The sequence below is a fragment of the Pseudochaenichthys georgianus genome, chromosome 10 (assembly GCF_902827115.2).
Source record: "Pseudochaenichthys georgianus chromosome 10, fPseGeo1.2, whole genome shotgun sequence".
In the NCBI taxonomy this organism is placed as follows: Eukaryota; Metazoa; Chordata; class Actinopteri; order Perciformes; family Channichthyidae; genus Pseudochaenichthys; species Pseudochaenichthys georgianus.
This window is the reverse complement of record NC_047512.1, coordinates 32,444,311-32,462,120: the sequence shown is the minus strand read 5'-3', so window position 1 is coordinate 32,462,120 and position 17,810 is coordinate 32,444,311. Positions and strand designations below refer to the sequence as shown.

Below are 17,810 nucleotides of genomic sequence, written 5' to 3'. Positions count from 1 at the left end.
AGGTAGCAAAAAACGGAGATATGCTTACCTTTATTTGTTATTCTGATCAAAATGTGTGTTCAATGGCATTAAAACTAGAAAAACGCTGGAAGACCTGGAAAACAGGCTCGTGGCTCAGTAAAGGCTGGCTTGACTTCAGGTATAATTCGTCTGTAAACACACTTTGGCGGCTATCCTAGTTAGTGTTAGTTTAGCTTGCTAAGCTAACGTTAGCTGATGTCGGTATGCTGGGCTGGTGTAATGCGTAGGCTACTATTAATCACTGCTGTGTGTAATGTCAATTTGCAGAAAATGAAGAGAAAGTCAACAGACATCTCTTCTTATTTTAAGAAGAAGATGAGTAAATGAGAGACGGAGCTAGCAGGGGAGCAGCAGCATAGGGATAGTGAGGAGATGGCCATACATGCTAGAAAGTACATGTGGAACTCTGTTTTGTAAAAGTGAAACTAAAACCTAAATACAGTTTTATTAATGTGATTGTGACCTTTGTAATCATGTAAGTCTTCTACACACTTTAGGTCTGCAGCTCCTTCAAAATGAAACAAGAATCTATGCAGTTTTTCCTCTTCTGTGTTCTGAGGTTATGAGCCGACCATTAGTCAAGTTTGTTTTCATAATGTTCTGTATGCTAATTAAAAAAAGGGTAACCATTTTGTTTATAAAGTATAAATATACATTTTCAAAACAAATAGAATACAAGCTATATGTATTACTCTCACCACAGTGGCCTAATCTAATCAAATAGAATGTCTCTTCACCTATTTTCTGTCTAATACTAAAAGGTGGTGTTTTGTATCATTTATAATGTTTTGAATTTGCTATAAAGGTCAATAATATATGGTGTTGTTGTGTTCAATCACAGTATGTATTTACCATGTTATACCCCTTGTGTTTTTGGGTCCTGTTGAAATAAAATAGTCATGTTTTAAAACTTGATTTAATAAAGTCATGTCAATCATCTTTGATCCCAGTGTGACACAAACAGCTTTGTTCTAAAACAATTTATAACCTAGAGACAGAATATAACTGAAGAACATGTTGTGTTGCTGTTGTGTATTGTATGTGTTGAGAATGCTGAACATTTTGTGCCTTACAATAAAGGAACTTATTTAAATTAAGCTGTATTTGTCTTTTTAAAAAGGAAAGAACAACTAGCATATATAAAAACCAAAACAATAAATCACTAACACATGTATACATAACACAAAACAAGGTTCTTTTAAATGTTGTTTGTTGTTGAAAATGTTAACTATCCGTATTATATTCACTTCAGATGAATAGTATCAGAAAATGTAAAATAAGAAACCAAAGTATATCAGTAGGTGATTCTCTTTGCCATTGTTTTCATCTAGTCTATACTTTTACAGCAATTAAATTCTTGGTTTTGGTGGGCCACCCCAAGATTTTCAGTGGCCCCATTTGGCCACCCCTATGATACATTTCTGGAGGCGCCACTGCTGGCGGTGCGTCTGGATATCTGGCATTTTCAGTATCTGGGACTCCGCCACTCGCGTCAATGGACTTCATGTCAGTTTCATTATTGTTGAGAGGAACATCCGATGCATCTGAATGGAGCGGGGTGCAGATGCTCATCCTCCTAAGAGCTTCTGGGTAATAAGAGCAGCAGTCCAGGGCCTCTTTTAGGTGGCCCATTGTTACAAAGCTGTCTGTCAGGGCTTGCTTGGACGTGATTCGCGAGTTAGCATCAACGTCAAGTAGCTGTTTGAGCAGTTGTAAAAATGCGATCCTGTCCTTAAACTCAACCTTGTTCTTTTTCCTGGAGTGCTTTACTACTGCTTCATCCAAACTACCGAACCTGTCAAAAGGTCTTTTTACAAGGGTGCTCCAGACACCAATTGACTTCTTGTACTCCCTTGGCGTCTTCAGTCTCCATCTTTTATGGTTGAATCTCTTAAACGTTTTGAAACACTCTGAGCTGTTCTTCCCAGCATTTAGCAGGTTGTCTCCTGGCAGACCGATCAGCTGGCAAATGGCTTTCATCACTTGGTATGACGTTCTTCGGTAGAAGAGCTCCCTACCAAAATAAATGTCTCCCAAAAGACATCCGAGTGACCACATGTCTATGGCCTCAGAAATTTAAAAGTACCCTCAAGATCAGGAATATAATAAATACAGGGCGTTCATAAATCTGAAATGTTGTTCATTTTTAACAAAATGGTAAAATATCTTAATTAATTAAAAAAAAAAAATTGTATTTGATTCATGCACAAAGCTTGATGAAAGTGCATTTAAGTTTCTTTCAATAATTTAAAAAGGAACATTTATAAAAAAGAATGCATCAATCTCTTGTGCTTTTTTGTGCGAGAACACTTGATGAAACCAAAAATAATAAGGAAATTGAAGATAACATTCTTGCAATGCAATTTTGTTTATCTGAAGATACTAGAGGTACATTGTTTAAACGTTGAGAGTCGAAGGTCACTCCAGCTGCAGAAACACCCTTTAAGTGTAGAATCCAGAGTAATAGAATGAAATTAATATCTTATTTCGAGTTTTTGCATCGTTTTGGATTTCAATTATATAAATATGCCTAAAACAGTTGCTACCTTAAAGCAATTAAAATCTTACTCCATCACCCTCTCTCTTTCTTTTTCTCTTTGTGTCCTCCTCTTTGATATTAATTGATGGAGTCAATTGAGTAAAAAATGTAATCACGGAAGGGAGGAACATTGGAGATGGAGACAGAAGTGGACATTTCTAAATGTGTCTCATTACTAATGGAATCAGTCCGAGTTTACGTCAGTGCAGAGCAAATATTTAGTAATAGGTTGAATTTGACTATTTTTACTTGAGACATTTCAATATGAAACACTCTTATTAGCTAGAATTGTGTAAGATAAGGGGCGGGACATCTCTATGTGGTTGTCCAATCACAACAGAGCCGGCCAACTAACCAATCAGAGCAGACTGGGCTCTGGTTTCAGACAGAGGGTGAAAAGAGGTGCTGCAGCACAGGCAGTATGAGAAGAATATAGAGCTTTTTGAACATTAAAGCATGGAGACATGTCCCAGTAGAGGAACGAAATACTAGTATGAACCTGAAAATGAGCATCATAGGTCCTCTTTAAATTGGAGAGTCGATTTACCAAGCCCGGCCTAATCCCCTAAAACAGGGCACTATATCAGCAAATGAACAGTCACCTTATACATTTTTAGCTTGGATTTTGGATTAGAACAGATTACAGGGTTGTCCTCATGGAGGGGAGGACCAATGGTCATACAAACAGTCACATCATGTACTTGCTTATCTTTAGAAATGGCCCTGGGTGTAAACTGATGATTGGATCAGGCCAGCAGGGAGACAGTAAAAACATCCGGGACAGAGAGTACACCCTGAAGGTTTAGAAGAGCGTTCTGTACCTTCCTCCTTCCTCTTTTAGAAAACAGAACATCATCTTCTGTCAATTTCCAGTTAATATGTATTCAAATCAGTCAGTCAGTAGATTAAATGTGTCCACTGATATCCACCAGTTGGATATCTGAATAGTCTCAGATGCATATAGCAGCATTTAGCAATTAAATACACTCTGAACTAATACTTTAAGGACATGTTGTTGATAATACTTTAGTTTAAGTAACATTTGGAATTCAGAACTTAATGACTATTTAAGACCACTTTACTTAAAGGTCCCTTATTATACTGCATTTCATCAAAAATATTATAGTTCAATCAGGAGAGACGTTGATGTATGAAATACATATTTATTACTGGGACACGTCATATGAATGAAATAATAATTGCCAGAATTGAGACAGGAGAATGGAATGGTGTTTGGCGATTAGGCCCCGGTTTGCAGGATTATCATTCAGGAGGGGATGAACCGCTCCGAAGAAACCCCCCGGGGTCTAGACACTGGTGGTGGTGATAAGTAGGTGGGACCAGTCTGAAGGGAGAAGGATTAGCTTGGTCCTGTAGGAGACGGGAGGCGAGAGGGGTGGAGGAGGGTTGCGTATTGTCACCTGAAATGACAGCTGACAAGAGGGAAGAGCAGATATAAAGGGATTAGCGGGTGCAACGATAGGCTTGTGAGAATGAAGAGAGGAGTGATTGGTTAGCTGGGGAGTGACGCCCCCGATCACTTAAAGGTGACATGTCATGCTTTTCCGATTATTACCCGTCCCCTTGTGTGTTATGAAGGTTTTTACGCATGTAAACGGTGTGCAGAGTCAAAACCCTCAAAGTACACCATGTAGGGAGTAAAACTCTAAAACAGAAAATATCTCCCCAAAACGCCTCGTTGGAGATACGTCATTGTCCATTTGATTCTTCCGGGTACATCATGATGTCATGTGGTCCCCGGAACGAAATGGACCAATCCGTGGAGCGTTACGTCCGCGCAGCCGTTACGTTAAGCCCCCGCTGATTGTCCAAATTGGTCACACACTCAGTGCATGCAGCTCAGCTGATTTCTCCTCCCTGGCTACAGGCTGATAACAGACAGTTGGGATCGCGGCAAAATCCTCTCTGCAGACCCATTCTCACAGCGTTTATCAACCTTTTTCTTACTCAATATCAAGCCATACTTATTGTTTTTACTTCGGCTGTGACTTTGTGTGTGCTCAGGGTGAGTTTGGCTGTGTTTCGCTGTGTTTCGGAGCACACTGGGCTCACAGGGAGGGGGGGCTGCAGCGAGCCGTTTAGTGGAGAGAGTGAATACACATACTTTACAGAGATGCATATGCGAAACAAATGTGAGTTTGGAAAATTGCACAGTATAAATCTATTCTAGTAGACCTCAACAATGGAATTATGATCAGTGGAAATGGCCATGACCATGGGATCTTTAATGAGGGAGGAGAGGGTAAAGAAGTGACGTGTAATAGGAATGAAGAGCTTGGTCTTCCTGCTTGAACTTGCGCTAAGCTTCATTTCAATCAGGAGAGACGTTGATGTATGAAATACATATTTATTACTGGGACACGTCATATGAATGAAATAATGATTGCCAGAATTGAGACAGGAGAAGTGTTTGGCGATTAGGCCCCGGTTTGCAGGATTATCATTCAGGAGGGGAAGAACCGCTCCGAAGAAACCCCCAAAGAAGTGAAGTATGACATACTGAGCTATAATGAGTTTCTTACCTTGTGGGCTGACTGCGGTGATCTGTGGATGAAATGAGAGATTAACATGTGGATTAAACAATCGGCCGGAATCACTGCCGGGCTTACTGTACATCATAAGATGCTTGACCCGAGAGCCGACGGCCGGAATCAGTGCCGGGCTTACGTACTACTACTAAACAACGGCCGGAATCGCTGCCGGGCTTACTGTACATCATAAGATGCTGACCCGGAGGTCGACGGCCGGAATCAGTGCTGGGCTTACGTGAACACTACCAGTAAACATTGCCGACACGATGGTCGATGACCTGCGATGTAGGGTTAAACATTAACACAATGAACACTACCACTAAAATGCATAAATACCAGGTTAGAGATCTTCGGATGGCCGCACGGCGCTGATGTCCGGGCGAATGTAGGATGTGAAGGCAGAGGATGACCACCGTCCAAATTGTTGTAGGGATGAGGAAGAATTACCTTGATTGGCGGCAAGGTTGCTGCACCTATCCTGAACGAAGCCCTGAAATGCTATTAAGACACCACCACCAGTTGTATGCCATAGGTAAACTGGAGAGATCTTGGATTGCCGGCGCGAGCCGATGTCCGGGCGAAGAGGGAGATGTAGACAATGTAATGCAGCTGTTAGCATGAGTACAGTGAGCATGAATATCATAACCTGGCTTATCGTAAGCCATGTGAGCATGAAACCAAAATATAAATGAAATGCAATATGTGCAGCATAAGATGATGTATGCTTAGTTAAATGCTGAAACATGACCCATGATATAGGACTCATTTCATTTCAAACCTTTATTTATACAGATAAAATCCCATTGAGATCATTGATCTCTTTTCCAAGGGAGACCTGAGGACTAGCTTAATTAGCAGTTTATTTACACCACGTGAGACATAGATGCTGATGTGCTTTGTAGGAGCAAACACAGTGGTGGTGGTGGTGGTGGTGGTGGCTTAAAGCCCACCTCCGCTCCGCGCCGTCCGTTAGATGAGACTGGTCAGATTAATAAAAGAAGGAGTTCAAAACACCGGAATAAAAGTTATAACAATAATCTGATTTTAATGGTAAAAAACACCAATACAAGTTACAGAGTACTCTGGTGCTGCTGTGCGATACAGATATCGGGACCAGCCAGTCAGAAACAGGGGGCATCGTGCATGAATAAACATCAGTATACATAGACATATTCGGGGGCAGAGTTGTGTCGGTTGCTCCGCCTCCCCCAAATCTCGAATTGGTCGATTTCACTCCTAAGCGAATCAGAGAGTCCGTGGGGAGGAGTTGTGTCGGTTGCTCACTCCCCTAGGTGTTCTTACTGGTTGGATTCACTTCTGGTCGGGCCCAATACAGCGAATCAGAGTTCTGGGAACAAGTATTTTACTTCTGAACAGAGCGTGAGAGCTTCGGAAGTAAACAAGGACAGAGTCAATCTTTATCTTGCACCTGAATTCACTCCTTTACTTTCCCAAGGAATATTTCACACAAACTATTCTTTCCCAGACAATCAAACATTGTACACAGATATATTGGTGCCTGGGATTATATTGGCCCCAGAAAGAACCTTGAAAAGAATATGTGTGTGTGCTGGTATCTGGGTCAGTGAGTGTGAAGTGAGAAGGTTATATATATATAATATATATATATATAATATATATAGGATTACTTGAAAACAGTCCCAAATAATACATGTTCACTTCAATACAGTTTAAAAATAATACATGTTTACTTTAATACAGTTTAGAACAATATCTGTTTACTTTAGCTTGATTGGGTAATTAGACTGTTTTCTATCATCTTACATGAACTTCTCTTTCTCCCTGAAAGAAACCCCCCAAAACCGACGGATGGGGCAGCATCTGAGACTGTGTTGAAGCTTGAAACTGCGTTACTTACTGAGAATTGTAACGGGTAGTACCGAACTGCATTAGTAATGCGTTACGTTACTTCGTACGGCAAAGTAATACGTGTACTGAAACTCCATACTGTAACACGTTACACCCGACACTGCCTGGAACTCACCTTAACCCTGAACTAAAGCAGTAATGCATAACAAATATCTCTTGAATTTGTTGCAAACTGCCTCTTGCCAGCGCTACCCTGACGCCTGTTTTAGGGGTGAGGCGCAGGGAAAAGAGGCGAGAGCCTGGGCTGTGCAATGAACCTGACGCACTTATGGCGCATTTCCACTGCAGCGGGTAGCCCCGTTTAAGCGTCCTTAATCGTCCTGAAGCGGCCAGGCCAGTTTTTGGTGGCCTTTCCATATAGCGTAGCCCCGGCTAGCGGGTACTTTTTTCCTCTTTTTCCGGCCCCATAAAATCGTGGTTCTATCAGGCCAGGGCCAGGGCTGAACTAGGTATGATCTCGCGCGAGATCATACCTAGTGTCGCATATATATCTAGAAGCAAGATTGCAGCATTTTTATACACAGCATTTTTGTAAACAGAGGAGCTACAAAAATGCCAAGAAAGATCTCATTGGGGATGATAAAATCCAGCGGGAGCTCGACGGAACAACTCGAAATGTGAAAAAAGCCTAAACTGTAATGGGAATGCGCCACGGCCTCGGACGGCCAGCGAGGCAGCCCGAGGCCTGAGCGAGGACGCTTAGGGACGCTTAAACGGGGCTACCCCGCTGCAGTGGAAATGTGCCATTAGTGTCCAGTACTGGCTACTGAGCCGGGAGGAGAAGTAGCTTCAATGGGGTGTAGTTTAAGTCCGGCCTGCAGGAATGGGTAAAGCTTCGCATGCGATGAGGGCCCGTTCCGCGTGAAGGCCGGAACGGAAGCGCCGCATTTGAGCAGCCCTGATGCCAGTGATGCCCTCTCGAGAGACTGAAGGCGTGCGTCAATTGTTTGCGTGAAGTAGCCCATTTCCATTAGCCGGAGGAACTTCCGTGGAGCCCGATATCCTTGTCCTTTCCTCCCGCGTCCGGGTTTGCCGGCTGAAACCGCTAGCCGACTGGGGAACGCCGACTGTAGCTTAATCCTCGAGACTGCGGAGCTGATGAATGTATGCCTGGAGCTGGGACGAAGCCCTGCTGCTGTTGCGTATTGTCACCTGAAATGACAGCTGACAAGAGGGAAGAGCAGATATAAAGGGATTAGCGGGTGCAACGATAGGCTTGTGAGAATGAAGAGAGGAGTGATTGGTTAGCTGGGGAGTGACGCCTCATGAGGGAGGAGAGGGTAAAGAAGTGACGTGTAATATGAATGAAGAGCTTGGTCTTCCTGCTTGAACTTGCGCTCAGCTTCATGTCTCAGATATACAAAACATGTCTCTGAAGTGTTTGGCTCCAAATACCAAACAGATCATTGTCGCATCCCATAATCCTCTCTGTTTCAGCCCCATTTCAAAAGTGCTGATTCTCTGTCGTTTACTTTAGATTAAAATAAGGTGCCACTCCAATGTTTTGGATATTTTTTCCTGAAACTTTCAGAATCTCTTTACACAGAGTTGTTTATGTTTATGTATGAAACACATGAAAAAGTGGATTTTGCATAATAGTTTACCTTTAAAGGTGGGATAGGTAAGTTTGAGAAACCGGCTCGAGATACACTTTTTGTTATATTCCATGGAATGCTCTTAACATCCCGATAGCAATGAATATCTTAAAGGTCACATGTCATGGCCATTTCCACTGATCATAATTCCATTGTTGAGGTCTACTAGAATAGATTTATACTGTGCAATTTTCCAAACTCACATTGGTTTCGCATACAGCATCTCTGTAAAGTATGTGTATTCACTCTCTCCACTAAACGGCTCGTTGTAGCTCTTGCCCCCCCCCCCCTCCCTGTGAGCCCAGTGTGCTCCGATAGGTCAGGACGTTGTGGATCGTGCTAAGCTCCGTGGAGGTGTGATTCCCTTGTTTAGCGAAACACAGCCAAACGCACCCTGAGCGTGACAAAGTCACAGCCGGAGTAAAAACAATAAGTATGGCTTGATATTGAGTAAGAAAAAGTTTGATAAACGCTGTGAGAATGGGTCTGCAGAGAGAATTTCGCCGCGATCCCAACTGTCTGTTATCAGCCTGCAGCCAAGGAGGAGAAATCAGCAGAGCTGCGTGTGTGTGAGGAAGTCTGTGGATTGGTCCATTTGGACCAATCAGCGGGGGCTTAACGTAACGGCTCCGCGGACGTAACGTAACGGCTCCACGGATTGGTCCATTTCGTTCCGGGGACGACATGACATCATGATGTACCCGGAACAATCAAATGGACAGTGACGTATCTCCAACGAGGCGTTTTGGGGAGGTATTTTCTGTGTTAGAGTTTTACTCCCTACAGGGTGTACTTTGAGGGTTTTGACTCTGCACACCGTTTACATGCATAAAAACCTTCATAACACACAAGGGGACAGGCAATAACTGGAAAAGCATGACATGTCACCTTTACGTGCTTTGACAAAAAATCCATAAAAAAACATCATCTGTGGAAGCCGTAATACTGTAAAAAGTACAACCAATCATTTTAGCCGGCCCGGCTAAAATAACTGGATGGCCTACCTGCCTGTCAGCTTTCCATCGTGTGTGTTGGAGGAGGGGCTCTGTAAGGAAGTGGCAGATTTGTTCCGGCTATGTATTTTCAAATTCTAGCGCACTCAAGCTGGTTTCTCCAGAAAGCAATTTGTCCTTCACAAAAGGTCAATGGGTCGATTCAAATTAAAACGTTGTTGACAATAAACGTTTTAATTCATGCAAATATTACCACTAATCCTGCAAAGGAAAAAAGTGCATGAAACAAACCTAAAGCACAGAGAGATCTGAGGCAGGAGGTTGCAGAGTAAGACTGTAAAGGGAGGAAAAGGAAGATGTGCAAGTTTGATTTATGGCTGAATAAACAAGTCACAAGACACCTGACACCACTCTGTTTATCTGCACCTCACATGAGCTCACACACACGGACACACACACCTCCTGACGGCAGCGCTGCAGCTGAAACAGCACAGCGAGGTTACATCAGACATGTTTACTGTCCGTCTGTCTGCAACACTAGACAGAGAGGAGCGTGACAATTCTGCATGGACATCCAACAATGGATCACTGTTCAGCTTCATTGTGCCTTGAGTTACATTTTGTTTATTTACGGCCCTGCTTTAATAAAGTGTTTGCACTTACTTGAGCAATACCGGACACCTGTAACTTTCCAGGCCTCTGTAAATCCTTACCTGAGCTGCTTATGACTCACAGTCCTCTCAGGCCAGACCTCTGACAAGAGCTCAGTGGACTTTGTAGGCTCCATTTTAAGAGGTCACAAGTCAAGTCAGAGAGGTGCTATATGGAAATTCAATAAATACTCAATATTCAACAGGTTTACTCTTCTTTCTCCACACTACAGAGGCTGTATAAACAACACATCTGGACTTATCAACACATGTCCATCGAGCAGCCCCTATAGCTCAAACTGAACAAATGAAATCCACATGAAACATGCTTTAGTTTTAGCAGCTAGTGCAGAGGCCTGAAGACGTTCACCTTTCAATGCCCACATTCAAATTGGTGCCATTAGAGAAAAATCGACTTGTATTTGCTTAAACTTATAAAACAGTACTCCACAGTGCATTTGAATTAGCTAGTGTTAGCATGCTAATATGCTATCCTAAGATGGTGATCCTGGTGAAAATAATATCTGCCTAGCATCAGGATCACAAGGCTGTGGACTCAGTCTTCTTGGGATAATGTTTAATTTTTTATATAAGGAAATGGCAGTTACATCAAAAAGTGGTCAATAAATCAATAAGTCCATAAATATATTATTTTTAAATATTTGAATGATTGTCAAGAGAAAGGGATATTTATTTTACCAAACATGTGATTTTTGTATTTATTTATTTATATTTTTAACTCATGTGTAATTTCTGTCAACGTGCTATTGTAACTTTCATTGTAAAATTCATCCCAATTTAGGATGAATAAAGTATATAATCTTATCTAATTATTTGTGTTAATTGACTATTTCCCAGAAAAACTCATTTGAAGAAATACATTTTGGAATTTCTAAACTTTTACTGAATAGGCACTGCAATATAACTATTTAAAGATATTATATTAAAGATTATATAATATATATATATTATAAACAGTTTATACATGTATACTGTGTTCTTGATGCAGTGCAAATACAAAGAATACAACATATGTTGGACTTTACTGTAAGCAGCACGAGTTCCTCTGGCAGTGCATGTATTTGTGTTGTGACCACCTTCTTCCTTGTTAGATAAGCGTTTGAAACAACAACCCTATTCTGTGCTGCAGACATGTGAGTTTGAGTCGTGGCCACAGAAACAGGTCAGACCCGTTCTGCACATAACACACATCTAACACATCAGCTGACGCACTGATGTTGGATAATGGACGGATAACACTGACTGTTATTGTGATGGTGTTTATGATTTAACACTGTCCCTTCAGCCAGCCATGACTTCATCAAACATTACGCCGGTGACCACCATCACTTTGGAACTAACGACTGTGGAGATCTGTGACATGGCTGAACAAAATGACAGCCCAGAGATAAAGACATATCCTCAGATAATATCTGTATAGAAACATATACTGTCACCACTCTCTGTAGTTCCCCTGCAGTTCAACAGAAAGACACCTCCTCCTTGGTGGTTAGTCTTTCAGACGACAGTTTATACTCTGAATGTGATTGGTTAGCAGCTGTGATGTCAGAGCAGGGAGATTTCCCAAAAAGGTGAGTCAGGTTTGAGTTGTTAATCTGAGAAAATAAAGCCAGAGGGCAGGACTCTGAGACTGAAAATGAATCACCAGGATGACATGTTAAACCAAGTGGGATATATTATTTCCATTGAATATACTCAAATGTTCTAGAAGGATCTAGCTAACTCAGAAAATGAAACACCTTCAGTGTCTGCTGTCATGTCAGACCAGTAGGCGGGACTAAAGGATTAGCCAATAGGACGATGAAACCATGTGACCAGTATAAATGTATCTGAACATACAAGAAGGTTCTAGAAGGATCCAGCAAAGTTTCTTTTAAAAAAAAGAATAAACTAAAGATGAATGTTGAAATAAATATGATTTATGTAATGTTATATTCTAATCAAAATAACATGCTATATATAACAAATTGTATATTTTTGTACAATATGTCACCATTTTATTTAATGCTTAAAAAAAGATCTTTATGTAACGAAACAAAAACAAAATGATGCATATAAAATATAAAATGTAAATATAATTTCTTCTTTTTTTGTTGTAGCCTATATATTAAGTATCTGTTGTACATCCATGAACAATGTATGTGTAGAAAAAGTGGGGGCAGAAATTAAAAGCTGTGTTGCAATGTGCATAATACATTTTTAACTATAACTAAAAATTTTAACAAAAATCACAATGTTTAATTTAAGTCACATTTAGGCTCATAAGTCAGTGATGTAACTAGGGTCTGGACTACAAAACTACTTCAATTGATCAATACAATGTTAACATCACATTTTAAACATATTGTTGACACATGCATTTACTACCACGTTTTTTGTTCCTCAGAAATGAAAAAAAAAAATATATATATACACAACATTACTATTTAAAAATATAATGAACTGCGGATGTGGTGTAATGGGTGGCATTTATCTTAGAGAGAGGGAGGAGAAGAAAATAGTCCCTGTGTTTAGTTGCTACGTACAAAGCTCCACCAGGTGTGTGTCACACTTTGTTACTCACCTGTGAGTAAGGCAGGGCTCATGCCCCGTGTCTGGAGCTGACGTGCGCACACACACACACACCGCACCCCCTGCCTGCCGCTAGGGGGTGCTGCAGCGCCCTCAGTACCCCCCATGATTGACCTATATTAATCTCAGGGGTCTCCAACACGTCGATCGGGCAGGTTTTCAGTAGCTCGCCGCTCGCGGTTCACAGACTGTGTAGAAAAAATCTGACGACTATGCACCTGAATCAGTCCGTGTCGCTGCGGTTACACATGGATTTATGTTTAAAAAAATACTCACGTTAGCACCATGTCAGGTTTTTGGTGGATTTAATCAAGTCTTGGATTGCAGAGTATGAATGCCCTCTTGCTATTTTCAGTTGATACATACTTGTGTAACGTTTGTGAAGGCAGGAGGCAAAAAGCTTCCGCGATCACCGGAGGTGCTTTTCTACTAGGGCTAGTTCCAGCTCAGTGCTACTTTTTCACCTTTCTTCTGGCCCTCCAAAAACGAGGTTCTTACCGGGCCAACAACCGGGCTGAATATACTAAACTAGTGACGTAAACACTATCGACTGCTGTATGGTCAGAGAGAATCGCTGGCAAGGGGGCTACAACTACAACAAAATGAACATATTTTACCGTGATTTAATTGTAATACACGTTTCAAAATGATGCCGAAGTAACAACATACTGATACCGGTCTGCAGACAAGACGGCAGGCTAAACCTTTTTTTTTAAATGCGTGTTTTCTGAGTGGAGATCGGAAGCTAACGTTGTATACTCCGTCCATGCACACTCACGACAACGGCCTACAGACATAAATTCACCATGACACACGCAGACAGTCTGCGGTTTGTACTTGTTTTGTCAAGTTTCTGAACAGATATGAGGAGCTGTAGGCCTATATGGGCCATAATATTACGTGAGAAATTGTCGTTTTCTTGGACCTTGATGTGAAGTTCAACTGACGAGGGCTATGTGAATAAATGTAAGCGATGTGATGCAAGTAGCTCTTGGCCACTTTCATTTTTTCAACATAGCTCTCAGATGAAGAAAGGTTGGAGACCCCTGATCTAGATTAACCTATATAATAGTCATACTGGTAGATTTACATCGCAGACTGAGGCCATTTAATCCATCAGTAGTTTTTACTGAGCATTTATATCATTCGGTCTTTCAAAAGTGATGGGAGAAGTACAAATACTTTATACCAAGAAAACAACCTTTATTAAAAATCATACAAAAGTGAAATAATACATGTGTAATCATTTAATTGACCTGAGTTGATTCAGTATCGAAAGTAAAAGCATTAATTAAGCAATGACTCTAAGTGTTGTATTGTTATTTAAACATTATATTTTAGGATCAAGGTGCATTTAATGTTTAAGCAGCCTAAGTGTAGTTGGTTGAAATTTAGCAAATTTTTGCTTCCTTAGTAAGCATTTTATATTAAGTGGGTTTGCTTTTTCTTTATCATTTTATTCCTGGTAATTTGTTTTACATAACTATTACATATTTATTTATTTCTGGAAACTTCAATTTTCGTATTTGTTGAATCAAATGCTTGCTTGTAATTAATTAACTGATGTGTACAGATTTAAAAACAAGTGTATGCTTTTTTCATATATTAAGTCAAACACCAAGTTTTCTCTTCTGTGAAGTATTGTGGAGTAAAAAAAGAAATACATAAACAGATGAAATAAAGTCAAAAACCTGTAGATAAGTACAATACTTAACAAAATGTCATCTTAAAAGCTACATTACACAATTTATTATTATCAGCTATGATATAGGTAACACAAGAGAGAAAAGGAAAATAAAAGTAGGCCTTAAACGTCCCCAGGCCCCTGTGCAATGCCCTGACATGTTGCGTGAGCCAAACAGTTAGCCCCGCCCACACGGGAGCTCAGCTGATGCAACCGAGCGCACCTCCGGTATAAAACCTCCACTCGCCCCCTTCAGCCGGTTAGTCTTGAACGTTACTACATGGAGAAGAAAACGAACACACCACAGGAGGAGAAACTGGAGCTTCACAAACGGGATTCAGGATGGTGTATACCGCGGCTCTGCTCTTTGGAAACCCGGGGCTTCTCGACCTGTCGGAGGAAGAAAGTGTCTTGGAGATGATCGGGAAATATTTCCTCCAGCTCACATCCCCGAGGAGAGGCACGAGCTCCGCCCGGCGGGGCAGCGTTGAAAGCTGCGACTCACCTGGTAAGTTGTTAAAAATAGTTTCGTAAATGAAACTGCTAAAGGTTATTCAACAAGTGATGTAGTACTCAGTTCTTATCGGCAGTCATTTTTTTATATTAATGCGATGACCTATATTGTAGGAACTAGAACTTTCTAATTAGGCGGAAGAACACATCAGTGAGCTGACCTGATGGGGATGTTTCTGATGTAACTGATGCAGGTCTGGGTTCAGCGTTCACTGCCTCTCCTCTCAGTGCTGATATATTCTTTTTATTCTGATGACTCTTCACGTTTAGTGCACTATTGGAAGACATCACATGATAAAAGTAGTGACAAAAGTGAAATGAAAGAGCAGGGGTCAATCTCTTATGATTTGATGTAGTGGAGCTTTGGCTTTGGATGTTAAATTAAAGGAGACCCATCATGCTATATTTGAATAATATATTGTAGGGCCATACCTATATGGTATATGTATACGTTTTCTTTTTCAAAATACCAAACAGATCATGCATTTTAGCCATGCCTCATTTCGCTCTATTCTGCGCTCCTCCTGTCTTTGCATGCGCTGACCACGCCCCCCTGCAAAGGAGGGGGCCGAGTTACGAGCGTCATGTTACCATGCTGTTACCATGCCACGGCAACCTCTCATTCCCCTGATTGGTGGGGAGTTGGCCATATAGGCGGGAGCTCCTCCTCACTGACGTCAGACTATTTTCCAAATCTGTATCAGTCTGTATCAGATCCGTTGCAGCCCCGTTTTAGAGGTTTGGGTATGGAGGAAAAGAGAGGGTTGTGTTTTCTGACACTTTGTGAGTTCCCTGACACACATTCATGTGTAAAAGAGTAGAATACGCCAGTTTATCTCTGCAGCATTTGAACACATATTCTGCCTTAAACAATCATTGCACTTCCTACAATTAGAATGTTGTCAGAACAGTCAAATTTACAATTTTGATTAAAATGTATATTAATTTAGCAGCCAGATTTTCTAACAATACTCTGATCTCTTTCTACAGTTGCCCAGATGGATGTCGGTGTGGAGCAGGAGCAGCGTGTCCTGCAGCAGGCTGTGACCCGGCACATTGAGCTCTGCCTCACTGAAGCCAAAGCCTCCACCCTCCTCTGCCAGGTGCTGCTGCTGCCGCATCACATGACAGCCCGGGTGGGGCAGGACGTGGTGCGCTCCTCCGCTGATGAGCCCTGCGGCCTCAGGGGCGCCTCCATCAAGGTGTACGTGGAGGGCAAGGAGGGCCTGAAGCCGGTGGGGAGCTTCTCCATCGACCCCAGCGTCACCCCGACCTTTGAACTGTCTGTGATACTCAGAGCAGAACAGAGCCACGGCTGGCCGGCGCTCAAACACATCTTTGAGAGTGACAAAGTGTTGAAGCTGAGACCGGAGTACCGGCTGGTGAAGAGGAAGCTGTACTCCTCAGCCAGCCCTGTCATCCATGATTTCTACTAAGAGGGAAATGTTAACCCTTGTTTCACTGTTTACATCGTTTTTTTGTTCATTTTCAACTTTATGTTAAATGTCAGGCGACATGCACATGCATACTGCACTGAAACATGTCTGAGTTATACTGTTATATTTTAGCTAGGACTGCAACTTACAATTATTTTCATTATCAGTGAATCTGCAGAATCTTTTTTTGATGAATCTTTGGTTCCATAAAATGTCAAAAAGTAGTAAAAAAAAAATAGCGATTCCAGTTCACAAAGCGATGTCTTTAAATGTCTTGTTTCGTCATCCAAAAACATTACATTTCGTGTGATTTAAAACACAGAAAGTAAGGTAGTCTCCATATTTGAGATGGAGAAAACAGCATTAAAAAGCAATGTAATTAAGCACAATTGTCAAAAAAGCTGCTCATTCTTTTTCTGTCATTGGAGTAATCGACCAACTCTAATGAAGTTGATTTTGTTTTGTTTGGTTTGAATGTCTAACTTTGAGCCTCAGGTCAGATTGTTGCCTACATGCTGTTGCCAATATAAATATAGTATTCTGCACAGAATTGTTGAATGTTAAAGTGAACACTGTAAACATAAAAGCTATCCTCTAGGATTGGGCGGGTCTCACTCCTGGAACATGCTGTATTTATTATTTATGATTTGTGAAATACAATTTTTTACACTAATACTTCTGTTTCTTCTCAATTCTTGCATTTCAAGTTTACTTGTGTACTGTAGGTACTTTGTTCTGTAATATTGCCATCATACGTTTGCAACATAAGATGCTTAGCAGACACTAATTCTACAGCCAAAAAAAACAACTTTGATTTGTTTAGATCAAATAATCTTTTTATTTAACAAATGTACAACAGAACACATGATACGTGTATCAGCTACCCAACACAACACTCAACATGACCCATCTCACAGGTACAAAACGTGTTTTTGTACTTCATCCAACACATTACACAAACCGGTTTCTTCTGCTATCGGTAGCACAGCCTGGCTACATGCTCAGTGACAAGCAGGGATGCATCAATACTGTTTCAGCAACAACAAACTCCACATCCTACTTTTCGGCCCATTAACACACTCAGTGAAACACTTCATTTACATTACAGACAGCCAATTCTTTTACAAAGAATAGATTCTGATCCCTACCCATCAAACGGTTTTCCATTCATCTCACTACGGCATAAACAAAGCACTGAACAATGTGTTTACTCACTTTAAGTTATCATCTTTACATGGCGGGTCCAATTTCACACCACTTTCACTAATAGCTTGCTTGTTTTCTGTACTTTCTTTTGGTAATTATTTTTAGAGTGTTGGGCTATACTATGAAGTTGATTTATTTAGACACATTACATCGTCTTTTGATTGAATGGAAAACTCAGG

The 17,810-nt window shown here is 41.1% G+C and overlaps 1 protein-coding gene across 1 annotated transcript; it reads left to right on the top strand.

Annotated features, from left to right (window-relative positions):
* The first annotated feature begins 14,726 nt into the window (after positions 1–14,726).
* Positions 14,727–17,100, top strand: LOC117453876 (DNA damage-inducible transcript 4-like protein). The gene is made up of 2 exons (XM_034092905.2): positions 14,727–14,984; positions 15,980–17,100. The coding sequence occupies exons 1-2, from the start codon at positions 14,819–14,821 to the stop codon at positions 16,423–16,425; spliced, it is 612 nt and encodes a 203-aa protein (XP_033948796.1). The 5' UTR covers positions 14,727–14,818; the 3' UTR covers positions 16,426–17,100.
* The last annotated feature ends 710 nt before the right edge of the window (positions 17,101–17,810 follow it).

Coding starts and splice junctions, on each gene's coding strand:
- LOC117453876 (XM_034092905.2), top strand. CDS start 14,819: ATGGTGTATACCGCGGCTCTGCTCTTTGGAAACCCGGGGCTTCTCGAC. Junction 14,985..15,979: donor TGAAAGCTGCGACTCACCTG/GTAAGTTGTTAA, acceptor CTCTTTCTACAG/TTGCCCAGATGGATGTCGGT.